Genomic DNA, 11,776 nt, shown 5'->3' with positions numbered 1-11,776 from the left:
ATTGAAGTGTTGATAGAATTTCTTCTTTTATAGGTGGCAGCAATGTGGGTAGAGGAAGACTCAACTCCTTCCTACAACACAGGGCAGAAATTAATACTTATAAAGGTAAACTTGACTTAAAAAAGAAAATATTATGGTGAATCTACTCTGATTATGAAGAATGGAGAAATATGGTATATGTTTCAGACCAGATAGACTTCTATCAGAAGTATTTTTTAAAATATTTACGTTAGGGTGCTTAAATATATAACCTTCTATGATCTAGAACACTGACAAATATGTATAACCCTTCTCCAGCAATCCTGAATAGTGTATATAGTACACGACTGCCCCATTTTAGTATTGCATTGCAAAAGAACAAACACAAAATTTTTAAATATTTTTAGTTCACATTTTTTAATGTTTAAAAACTATGTTAACAGAGCAGTTATAGAACAGAACTTCTTATATTTCTTTATTTCACACCCTGAAAAAAAAAACCCAGTTCTATTTGATTAACTATGAATAGCAAAGTTTTGTGACTTGTGACTCACTTAAATCACCCATCTGAAATTCATTTACAAGGTTTTTACATTAATAAAACAGTAGTGTGGTACATGTACCGGACTCAGATGAAGTCTAAAGTACACTGGACTCTAGAGAGTGGATTACATACCAACGACCAAGATTCAAGTGTTTGGGGAAAAAAATACCTTAGACAGTCTATGTTGGCGTCAACACTAAAATAAAAGGCAAACATGCAGGACTTTCAAAGCTTGATTAGATAATGGTTGTTTTCTTTCCTTCAAATTTGTGCTCATAATTAATATTCAGGTTCCCTCTCCCCGCTTTCATAGATCCCAAAGTTTGAGAAATGCAGCAATTCAATTGTGAAAAAAACATTCTTCTCCCCAGCTTCTGTTTTCATATGTACTGTGTAGTGGTATCAGTGTTAAAAATGGAAGATCATTATGAAGAAACAATTTGTCATTTGGGTATATCTGTTTCTATAGGACAAGGATTTGTGTCTAAATATTCCTTATTTGTATCTCAGAGGACTATCTGTTAAATAATTGATCTTAATGCCAGCATAAGAAATCAAGGGAACTATTTCTCAGACATTTCTTTCTCTAAATTAAGTAGGGTTTCAGGTTCCAAGTTTACATTGAGAGAACTATGTTACCTGGGAGAGAATGTAAATTTTTCTAATTCCCAAACAAAACCACTAATATCTAGGAAACATTTATTGTTTATATGCAGATCCTAGAGACTTCTATTTCAGTGCGGATCAACAACTTCAAAAATATACAGCCTCCTATTTATTTACAATAATATTTACATACAAATGAAGTATTTCCTGCAATAAGCCTCAGCTGCATAGATTCTTCCTTTAAAAACGTAAATTTGAGCCTGTATACAGATGGGCCCAGTTTCATAGCCCTTCCTTAGATAAAAGCCTAAAGAAGGAAAATGTCTGCACCTTGTGAACTTTACATATTTTGCAAGAACTTTCTCTTTGAGATTTAGTGATAGTTTTTAGTTGTTAGACACCCCACCTTCAGCTTGTACCTGAAAGCTTTATCTCGTTATAAATAATTCACTGTAATTTAGGGGAAGTATGTCCTGTTGCTAAAGGATTCTCAAACCTGCCATCCCCAAGGAAAATCATGTATTAGTATTGCTAAATGATGGTCTGTATCTTCTTTGTTTTGAAGGTGGCTAGATGTTTGCTGTAAACTTGAATGGGAGAATTATAAAGTTTACACCCCCTATAAGCCTAAAGCCATTTAAATTGATAAACTGAGAGAGACTAATAGATTTTGCTCTAAGGTATAAAATCCATTATCTGATCATATTCCTGACCTCCCCCCGACTCCAACTAAATGTGCCATAGTCCAACACTGTGCCCCACTGAATTGGAACTCAGTATTTCATTCTTTTGAGAGCAGTTTGTAGCTCCTTAAGCAGAGCAGACCTTTCAGTAGAGAATTCGCTTTAAAAGGAGGACAGGATTATCACCACACGATTAACACAAACATTGGAGAACTTCTCACACAAATTCAGTATTTCTTCTAAGTCTGCATTTACAAAGGGTCTTTTATTTTAATTTCTTTCACAACTGCCTCGCCCCAACCAAAGCCTCACTTTCATTTCCTCACAGCTTTAAAAAATAAAATATTATCATGCCTCAGCCCGAGGTAACACCGAGTGCAGGCAGCCAGTGTTTAGGAATTTGCACCTGCGCTGCTATTTTCAACGAGAAGGGGATAACCAGGTGGCAGCGCTGGATTCACTCACTTTCTTGCCATTGCAGAGACCCCTGCCGCCAGGCTCCTTTCCTCCCCTCCCTAAAGCCTGGCTCCTGTATGTTGCACCATGAGTCCTAGGAATCATCTGGTGAGGTAGGACTAATGGAAAGTAAAAGGGAGACTCATTGGCTTACGGTGGTTCTCAAACTTGATGCGCTTTAGAATCATCTGCTGAGTCCTTCCCTGAGAGCTTCTGACTTCACCATGTCTGGGAGGGGGCTGAGAATCTGCATTCTAATGAGGTCCCCGATGATGCTGATGCTACTGGTCTAGGGGCCACACTTTGAGAACCACTGGCTTAGAGGCATGAATCAAGCTCTAGAAAGCAGTCAGTTCCAGGGTAACAGTCTTAGGTGCTCTCCGAAGCACTGAGGAATCTTACCACAACCCTGTGTCCACCACAAGCCCTATCACCATCACCCATCTGGGTGCTTCTTTTTCTCAACAGGGTCTGTAACTGTAAAAAAGGAAAGTGGGTGGAGAGGTTTCTTTTTCCCCCTTTTTTCTTGTTTTCTAACCTCCCAGCTTATTCCTGGAGAGTTAAAACACAGTTACTAGCACTAAAAACATTAAAAGTGCTGCGTGCTGGCCTCAATGACTGGTACATTGGAGAAGCTGTGCAGCAGCATCCTTTTCTGTGGTGGGCAGGGCAGGAGATGAACCATAGGAGCCAAAAGTCAGACAAACAGAAGAAGGCAGACCAAGCCTGAACCCTCCGGACAACAGCAGAGTTACCAGCTGAGGGATGTCCCTGGAGGTTTCTGACCCATGAGAGGCCCCCTCACCCTCCTTCACCCTCCTCCTACCACCAAGCTCTCCGGCAGTCATGGACTTATTCCTCCCCGTTTTTACTGGACACCATGTTTCAGGCCAATCTGGTCACCTGTAGTCTGGTGGCATCTCTACCCCTACTGTCCAGTAGGTGGGATTTGGCTGGGATGGACAGTCCAGATTCTACTAACAGGCAACTCTGAACAAACACCCTCCCTGGAAACAATATTATATTTGATGGTTAGATTCTTTAGCAAACCTATTACATTATTCGATGTCAGCTAACCTATGGGTTTGATCATCTTTTCCAGCTGCTCTAGGGGCCTAACCACCATGGATAACCAGGTCTCTAAAGGAAAATACATTCCAGGTTGCAAACAACCAACTGACAACCTTTTGGAATATGATCTCCTTATACACTGGGGCTGCCTGTGCCTAAACACAGTAGATTTCCCTCCTGTGCGTATTTCATCAGCCCCACTTCCAATAAGTAACATTAAGTAAATTAGGGATTGACAGTATTCTGTGTTACAATAACTAGAGAACAGTTCTAAATCCAAAGTGTGAAACTGGCACTGTTCACTAGTATAGAGATCCTACCTACCAAAGGAAAACATGCTGCTCCCCATGCCTAGGGTATAGTATTCTTTAATCTACTAATTTAGCAGAAAAACTTCCATAGCACTTGACTGTGCTGTTTAAATTCGACCTAACATCTGTGATACATGTATTTCTGGCTACCAATTAACTATTCTGAATAAGAATAAGAGCAGTATACTTTACAGCTAATCCCACACAAAGGATGTAACTAATCAGTGATATTTGACAAATTATGGTAGGGTCTATTATATTCAGTCAACAACAAATTTAGAGAAACATACAAAGGTTTTTAAAAATATGGGTGGTGTCACACAGATCAACAACACTGTGCCTCCTCTAAATAAATCTATTTTAAATAAATATTCCTTGTATTGACACATGAAACCCAAAGGCCCAAAAATATCACTACACATCCCAGTTAATGATAAGGTTCTAAATTGACTTTGTGAGGGTAAAATGAATTGCTATAAAGTAACGAGGAAAATAGAAAGTAGCATAATATAGCTTGCAAACTAAATTATGTATTTTTAAAGGTACGGTCATCCCACTACCTGGCTATTTCATTACTTGGTGCTCTAGACAAGCTCCCAAGAACTGACTGGATCTTGGCTTGTTCTGTTTCTGTCATTGCTAATATCATATGGAAAACATTGCTGAAAAGGACAGAGATGGCCATGGATATGGCTCGGTTAGGTATTCATATCCAAATATCTGAACTCTAACCTAATGTGGATATGATTCTGTAGCATTATATTAAAAGCTATGATGATGCAATGCAGGAAATAACCTTTCATTCTCCCCCCTAGAGGATCACGACAGGTGCTTCAATGCCTGCCTTATCTATGGGACAGTAGTGTGATTCTCAGTGAGAGTGAAGGCCTTTGGGGATTTGAATCAGGAAGGGAACATGGCTAAGTGCCTGGAAACTCTGCCAACAGTCTGCGGTTAGATTCTACTTGTCTCTGGATAAGAAATCTGTGCTCAGTGAACTTATGTGTTTGGAAAATTTAACCAGAATATAGAGGAAGCATAAGTCCTGTTTCAAGAGACCAGCTCACGGAGCATGCACATTTCTCACCATAGGCAAGCTATGGACAGTTCAATCACATGGGATGGCCCCACTTAGGGGAATGCAGTTCTGGGTTTCCTTGCTATCCCTATTCTTTTTCAGCTACAAACTCTTCTTTTTCAGTCTCTTCAGTTTCCTTGTGCTCCCTTTAGGAGAGGGACAAGGGTAAGAGTACCAGGCAACTCTGTCCTCCTGCATGGACAGTTGAGATGGGCAGTAATGGCACAGTCCTTGGTTGGGGAAGAGAAGAGGAGACAGCACAGACACTGAGACCCCCTTGTCTTCCTCATCTGGGGGAAGGAAGGTACTCAGTGATTCTGTCAGAAGCTCTTCAAAAAGACTATCTCTGAGGTTTTTTTTTTTTTCACAAGACTAGATGGAGAATTAATGAAGAAGAAATAGAAATGAGGCTTATTTAAGGTACAAAATTCTTGTATTTGTAATAACCTAGCTTTATAGATATAAAACAAGTCTTTTAAAGACTTCCCTAAAATACTCAATATAAAACAGGAGTTACTTATCCTAGATCATCCTTAGTTAGGTACACATGATTCTCTGTGCAACTAGCTGGTGGACATGAATAAAAGCTGCTGGGCCTATAATGTACTAAAACATTTTTCTCCCTTCAGCAAGACAGGTAGGGTTGAAGGCTAAACGCATCAGAGGAGTATTTTCTTAGGCATTTTGGACAATCTTTTTGCAGTAGGTTCCATAGGTTTTCCCCAGCGAAAGCTGACTCAGACCAGAGTAACTCTGACACAAGTTGCCAAGAGGGAAAAAATACTTCATTTGCTAGATTACCCAAATGTGTAGCTTCATTTAATTACCAAGGTAAGAATCATCCCCAACCACTTTTCAGCTGAGAACACTTGCCAGAGAATGTCTCTGGATGGGAATAGATGTGGTACCAGCTAGGCCACTGGACTACCCGAGTTCAGCTGCCAGGAAATCAGAGCCACCTCAAATATTGGGCATGCTCTGATTCAGCAGTGGCAGTGCCCTATAACTTTCAGATGATTATCTCCATGTGCTATATTAACCAAAATAGGCAAATTATTTACGAAACCATTTTTTTGTGTAAAGCAAAATAAATATATACAATTCAAGATTCTTTTCTCTTCTAAAAAGGTACAGATAGTGTGAGCTGAACATCAGTAGGAAAATTATTTCAGAATCTGGATGTATAATAAATAAACATGATTGTATATCATGTTTTCAAAGTTCTAAGAGACCGGGAAGCCACAAAACATAGAGTTAGATGGGTAAAAAATGATTGTGAAAAGTACTGGGAAATATGATTGTATGAAATTTGAAAAAAAAATTCACAATCCCTAAATTGATCTCAAATCTTGGAGGGACATGAAGCATTATAGAACCATGTCTCTGTTTTGCAACCAAAAAGTTATTCCATTTTAAGTATCCTGTACATTTCTGTTTGCTTCTGTAAACTTGCAAAAGAAGTGGTGAGAGATTGCTGATGTGTGGGGACTTGACTGAGCAGACAACAGGGATGTTTCTTTTTCTCGGCGGGTTTCAGTGGCCTTCGTCACTACTCGATGAGCAGGCCCAGTCATAGATGACCAAGGGAATGCTGACCAAGGAGAACAACACCCCCAGGCCCAAGAAAAGGGCAGCCTGGAGCAAGAGAAAGGCAAGGGTTATTTTCAGTGCAGCAAAAATTTTCCACATGTACCTGGGGAAAAAAAATAGAACAGTTTTTCCTCTCCCTTTGTGTCCTCTGGTATTCAGAGTTTGTCACAACCATGGCTGAACTGTGAGAATCTTTCTAAAATTTTATGAATCTGATTCTGCAAGGATGGGAAAATAGGAAAAAAAAAAAACAAGCTAAGCAGAGTAGTCCTCTATGTCCCATTCTTTGACTTCATGGTCACTTCAAGTGTATGTATCCATTCTACAAATAACTGGGTATCCTTATGGCTTCTCTCAAACTAAGATTACAACCAAGGGGGGAAAAAAGGCCTTAGAAAATATCCAGGTCATTTTGTTATTCATTACCTACCAACTTAGCTTATCACTGGCAAGCAAACATTTCTGTTTGAAAAAGTGGAAAAAAAACATACAAAAGCAAAATAGATTTGATTAAGTGAAATAGGAAACAGGTGTCAAAAACTAAGTTACCTGAAGGGCTGAAGAAGGCCATAGGTGGACAGATGATGATATGGTTTGGCTGTGTCCCTACCCAAATCTCATCTTGAATTTTAGCTCCCATAATTCCCACATGTCATGGGAGTTACCTGGTAGGAGGTAATTGAATCCTGGGGGCGGGTCTTTCCCATGCTGTGCTCGTGATGGTGAATAAATCTCATGAGATCTGGTGGTTTTATAAAGGGGAGTTACCCTGCACATGCGCTCTGCCTGCCACCATGTAAGACGTGACTTTGCTCCTTGTTTGCCCTCCGCTATGATTGTGAGGCCTCCCCAGTCATGTGGAATTGTGAGTCAATTAAACCTCCTTCCTTTATAAATTACCCTGTCTCAGGTATTTTTTTTTATTATTATACTTTAAGTTCTAGGGTACATGTGCACAATGTGTAGGTTTGTTACATAGGTATACATGTGCCATGTTGGTTTGCTGCACCCATCAACTTGTAATTTATCTTAGGTATTTCTCCTAATGCTATCCCTCCCCGGGCCCCCCACCCCACGACAGGCCCTGGTGTGTGATATTCTCTGTCCTGTGTCCATGTGTTCTCATTGTTCAACTCCCACCTATGAGTGAAAACATGCAGTGTTTGGTTTTTTGTCCTTGTGATAGTTTGCTTAGAATGATGGTTTCTAGCTTCATCCACATCCCTGCAAAGGACATGAACTGATCCTTTTTTTATGGCTGCATACGATTCCATGGTGTACAGGTGCCACATTTTCTTAATCCAGTCTATCATTGATGGACATTTGGGGTTCCAAGTCTTCACTATTGTGAATAGTGCCACAATAAACATACATGTGCATGTGTCTTTATAGTAGCATGATTTATAATCCTTTGGGTATATACCCAGTAATGGGATTGCTGGGTCAAATGGTATTTCTAGTTCTGGATCCTTGAGGAATCGCCACACTGTCTTCCACAATGGTTGAACTAATTTACACTCCCACCAACAGTGTAAAAGTGTTCCTATTTCTCCACATCCTCTCCAGCGTCTGTTGTCTTCTGACTTTTTAATGATCGCCATTTTAACTGGTGTGAGATGGTATCTCATTGTGGTTTTGATTTGCATTTCTCTGATGACCAGTGATGATGAGCATTTTTTCATGTGTCTGTTGACTGCATAAATGTCTTCTTTTGAGAAGTGTCTGTTCATATCCTTTGCCCACTTTTTGATGGGGTTGCTTTTTTCTTGTAAATTTGTTTGAGTTCTTTGTAGATTCTGGATATTAGCCCTTTGTCAGATGGGTAGACTGCAAAGATTTTCTCCCATTCTATAGGTTGCCTATTTACTCTGATGGTCGTTTCTTTTGCTGTGCAGAAGCTCTTTAGTTGAATTAGATCCCATTTGTCTATTTTGGCTTTTGTTGCCATTGCTTTTTGTGTTTTAATCATGAAGTCTTTGCCCATATCTATGTCCTGAATGGTATTGCCTAGGTTTTCTTCTAGGGTTGTTATGGTGTTAGGTCTTACCTTTAAGTCTTTAACCCATCTTGAGTTAATTTTTGTATATGGTGTAAGGAAGGGATTCAGTTTCAGCTTTCTACATATGGCTAGCCAGTTTTCTCAGCACCATTTATTAAATAGGGAATCCTTTCCCCATTTCTTGTTTTTGTCAGGTTTGTCAAAGATCAGATGGTTGTAGATGTGTGGTGTTAACTCTGAGGCCTCTGTTCTGTTCCATTGGTCCATATTATCTGTTTTGGTACCAGTACCATGCTGTTTTCGTTACTGTAGCCTTGTAGTACAGTTTGAAGTCGGGTAGCATGATGCTTCCAGCTTGTTCTTTTTGCATAGGATTGTCTTGACTATGTGAGCTCTTTTTTGGTTCCATATGAATTTTAAAGTAGTTTTTTCCAATTATGTGAAGAAAGTCAGTGGTAGATTGATGGGGATAGCATTGAATCTATAAATTACCTTGGGCAGTATGGCCATTTTCACGATATTAATTCTTCCTATCCATGAGCATGGAATGTTCTTCCATTTGTTTCTGTCCTCTTTTATTTCGTTGAGCAGTGGTTTGTAGTTCTCCTTGAAGAGGTCCTTCACATCCCTTGTAAGTCGGCTTCCTAGGTATTTTATTCTCTTTAGAGTAAATGTGAATGGGATTTCACTCATGATCGACTGTTTGTCTATTATTGGTGTATAGGAATGGTTGTGATTTTTGCACATTGATTTTGTATCCTGAGACTTTGCTGAAGTTCCTTATCAGCTTAAGGAGATTTTGGGCTGAGACAATGGGGTTTTCTAAATACACAATCGGGGATCATCTGCAAACAGAGACAATTTGACTTCCTCCTCTCCTAATTGAATACCCTTTTCATTCTTTCTTGTGCCTGATTGCCCTAGCCAGAACTTCCAACACTATGTTGAATAGGAGTGGTGAAAGAGGGCATCCTTGTCTTGTGCCAGTTTTCAAAGGGAATGCTTTCAGTTTTTGCCCATTCAGTATGATATTGGCTGTGGGTTTGTCATAAATAGCTCTTTATTATTTTGAGATATGTTCCATCAATACCTAGTTTATTGAGAGTTTTTAGCATGAAGCACTGTTGAATTTTGTCAAAGGCCTTTTCTGCATCTATTGAGATAATCATGTGGTTTTTGTCATTGGTTCTGTTTATGTGATGGATTACATTTATTGATTTGCATATGTTGAAGCAGCCTTGCATCCCAGGGATGAAGCTGACTTTATCACAGTGGATAAGCTTTTTGATATGCTGCTGGATTTGGTTTGCCAGTATTTTACTGAGGATTTTCAAATCAATGTTCCTCAGGGATATTGGCCTAAAATTCTCTTTTTTTGTTGTGTCTCTACCAGGCTTTGATAACAGGATGAGCTAGCCTCATAAAATGAGTTAGGGAGGATTCCCTCTTTCTACTGATTGAAATAGTTTCAGGAGGAATGGTACCAGCTCCTCTTTGTACCTCTGGTAGAATTTGGCTCTGATTCCTTCTGGTCCTGGACTTTTTTTTGGTTGGTAGGCTATTATTTATTGCCTCAATTTCAGAACCTGATATTGATCTATTCAGAGATTCAGCTTCTTCCTGGTTTAGTCTTGGGATGGTTTATGTGCCCAGGAATTTATACATTTCTTCTAGATTTTCTAGTTTATTTGTGTAGAGGTGTTTATAGTATTCTCTGATGGTAGTTTGTATTTCTGTGGGATTGGTGGTGATATCCCCTTTATCATTTTTTATTGCATCTATTTGATTCTTCTCTCTTTTCTTCTTTGTTAGTCTTGCTAGTGGTCTATCAATTTTGTTGATCTTTTCAAAAAACCAGCTCCAGGATTCATTGATTTTTTGAAGGGTTTTTGGTGTCTCTATCTCCTTCAATTCTGCTCCGATCTTAGTTATTTCTTACCTTCTGCTAGCTTTTGAATTTGTTTGCCTTCGCTTCTCTAGTTCTTTTAATTGTGATGTAGGGGTGTCGATTTTAGATCTTCCTTGCTTTCTCTTGAAGGCATTTAGTGCTATAAATTTCCCTGTACACACTGCTTTAAATGTGTCCCAGAGATTCTGGTACATTGTGTCTTGGTTCTCATTGGTTTCAAATAACATCTTTATTTGTGCCTTCATTTTGTTATTTACCCAGTAGTCATTCAGGAGCAGGTTTTTCAGTTTCCATGTAGTTGTGTGGTTTTGAGTGAGTTTCATAATCCTGAGTTCTAATTTGATTGCACTGTGTCTAAGAGACAGTTTGCTGTGATTTCTGTCCTTTTACATTTGCGGAGGAGTGTTTTACTACCAATTATGTGGCCAATTTTAGAATAAGTGCAATGTGGTGCTGAGAAGAATGCACATTGTCTTGATTTGCAGTGAAGAGTTCTGTAGATGTCTATGAGGTCCGCTTGGTGCAGAGCTGAGTTCAAGTCCTGGATATCCTTGATAACCTTCTGTCTCGTTGATCTGTCTAATATTGACAGTGGGGTGTTAAAGTCTCCCATTATTATTGTGTGGGAGTCTAAGTCTCTTCGTAGGTCTCTTAAGGACTTGCTTTATGGATCTGGGTGCTCCTGTATTGGGTGCATATATATTTAGAATAGTTAGGTCTTCTTGGTGAATTGATCCCTTTACCACTATGTAGTGGCCCTCTTTATCTCTTTTGATCTTTGTTGGTTTAAAGTCTGGTTTATCAGAGACTAGGATGGCAAGTCCTGCTTTTTTTTTTTTTTTTTTTTTTTTTTTTTTTTTTTTTTCTTTCCATTTGCTTGGTAGATCTTCCTCCATCCTTTTATTTTGAGCCTATGTGCATCTTTGCAAATGAGATGGGTCTCCTCAATACAGCACACTGATGGTTCTCAACTCTTTATCAAATTTGCCTTTCTCTGTCTTTTAATTGGGGCATTTAGCCCATTTACATTTGAGGTTAATATTGTTATGTTTGAATTTGATCCTGTCATTATGATGTTAGCTGGTTATTTTGCTCGTTAATTGATGCAGTTTTTTCATAGCGTCACTGGTCTTTACCATTTGGCATGTTTTTGCAGTGGCTGGTACTGGTTGGTCCTTTCCATGTTTAGTGCTTCCTTCAGGAGCTTTTGTAAGGCGGGCCTGGTGGTGACAAAATCTCTCAGCATTTGCTTGTCTGTAAAGGATTTTATTTCTCCTTCACTTATGAAGCTTAGTTTGGCTGGATAGGAGATTCCGGGTTGAAAATTCTTTTCTTTCATAATGTTGAATATTGGCCCCCACTCCCTTCTGGCTTGTAGGGTTTCTGCAGAGAGATCAGCTGTTAGTCTGACAGGCTTCCTTTTGTGGGTAACCCAACCTCTCTTTCTGGCTGCCCTTAACATTGTTTCCTTCATTTCAACCTTGGTGAATCTGACAATTATGTGTCTTGGGGTTGCTCTTCTTGGAGTATCTTTGTGGTGTTCTCTGTAT

The 11,776-nt window shown here is 39.2% G+C and overlaps 1 protein-coding gene across 16 annotated transcripts in view; it reads right to left on the bottom strand.

Moving 5' to 3' along the window:
- Positions 1-379: 379 nt before the first annotated feature.
- The window catches only part of SLC38A1 (solute carrier family 38 member 1), an 87,018-nt gene continuing 75,621 nt past the window's right edge, over positions 380-11,776 (bottom strand). For 12 of the 16 annotated variants that reach the window (XR_010148030.1, XR_001708019.3, XR_010148031.1 and 9 more), the window contains one exon: positions 380-6,363. Coding sequence is in view for 8 of the 16 variants with exons in the window: in XM_063785718.1 (XP_063641788.1) it covers positions 6,262-6,363 (102 nt within the window). In the remaining 8 variants the exon portion in view is untranslated. The remainder of the gene's footprint in view (positions 6,364-11,776) is intronic. The other 4 variants (XR_010148033.1, XR_001708020.3, XR_010148034.1 and 1 more) reach the window with 1 other exon arrangement.

This window comes from Pan troglodytes, chromosome 10 (genome assembly GCF_028858775.2).
Source record: "Pan troglodytes isolate AG18354 chromosome 10, NHGRI_mPanTro3-v2.0_pri, whole genome shotgun sequence".
Classification (NCBI taxonomy): Eukaryota; Metazoa; Chordata; class Mammalia; order Primates; family Hominidae; genus Pan; species Pan troglodytes.
This window is presented reverse-complemented; position numbering and strand designations above follow the sequence as displayed.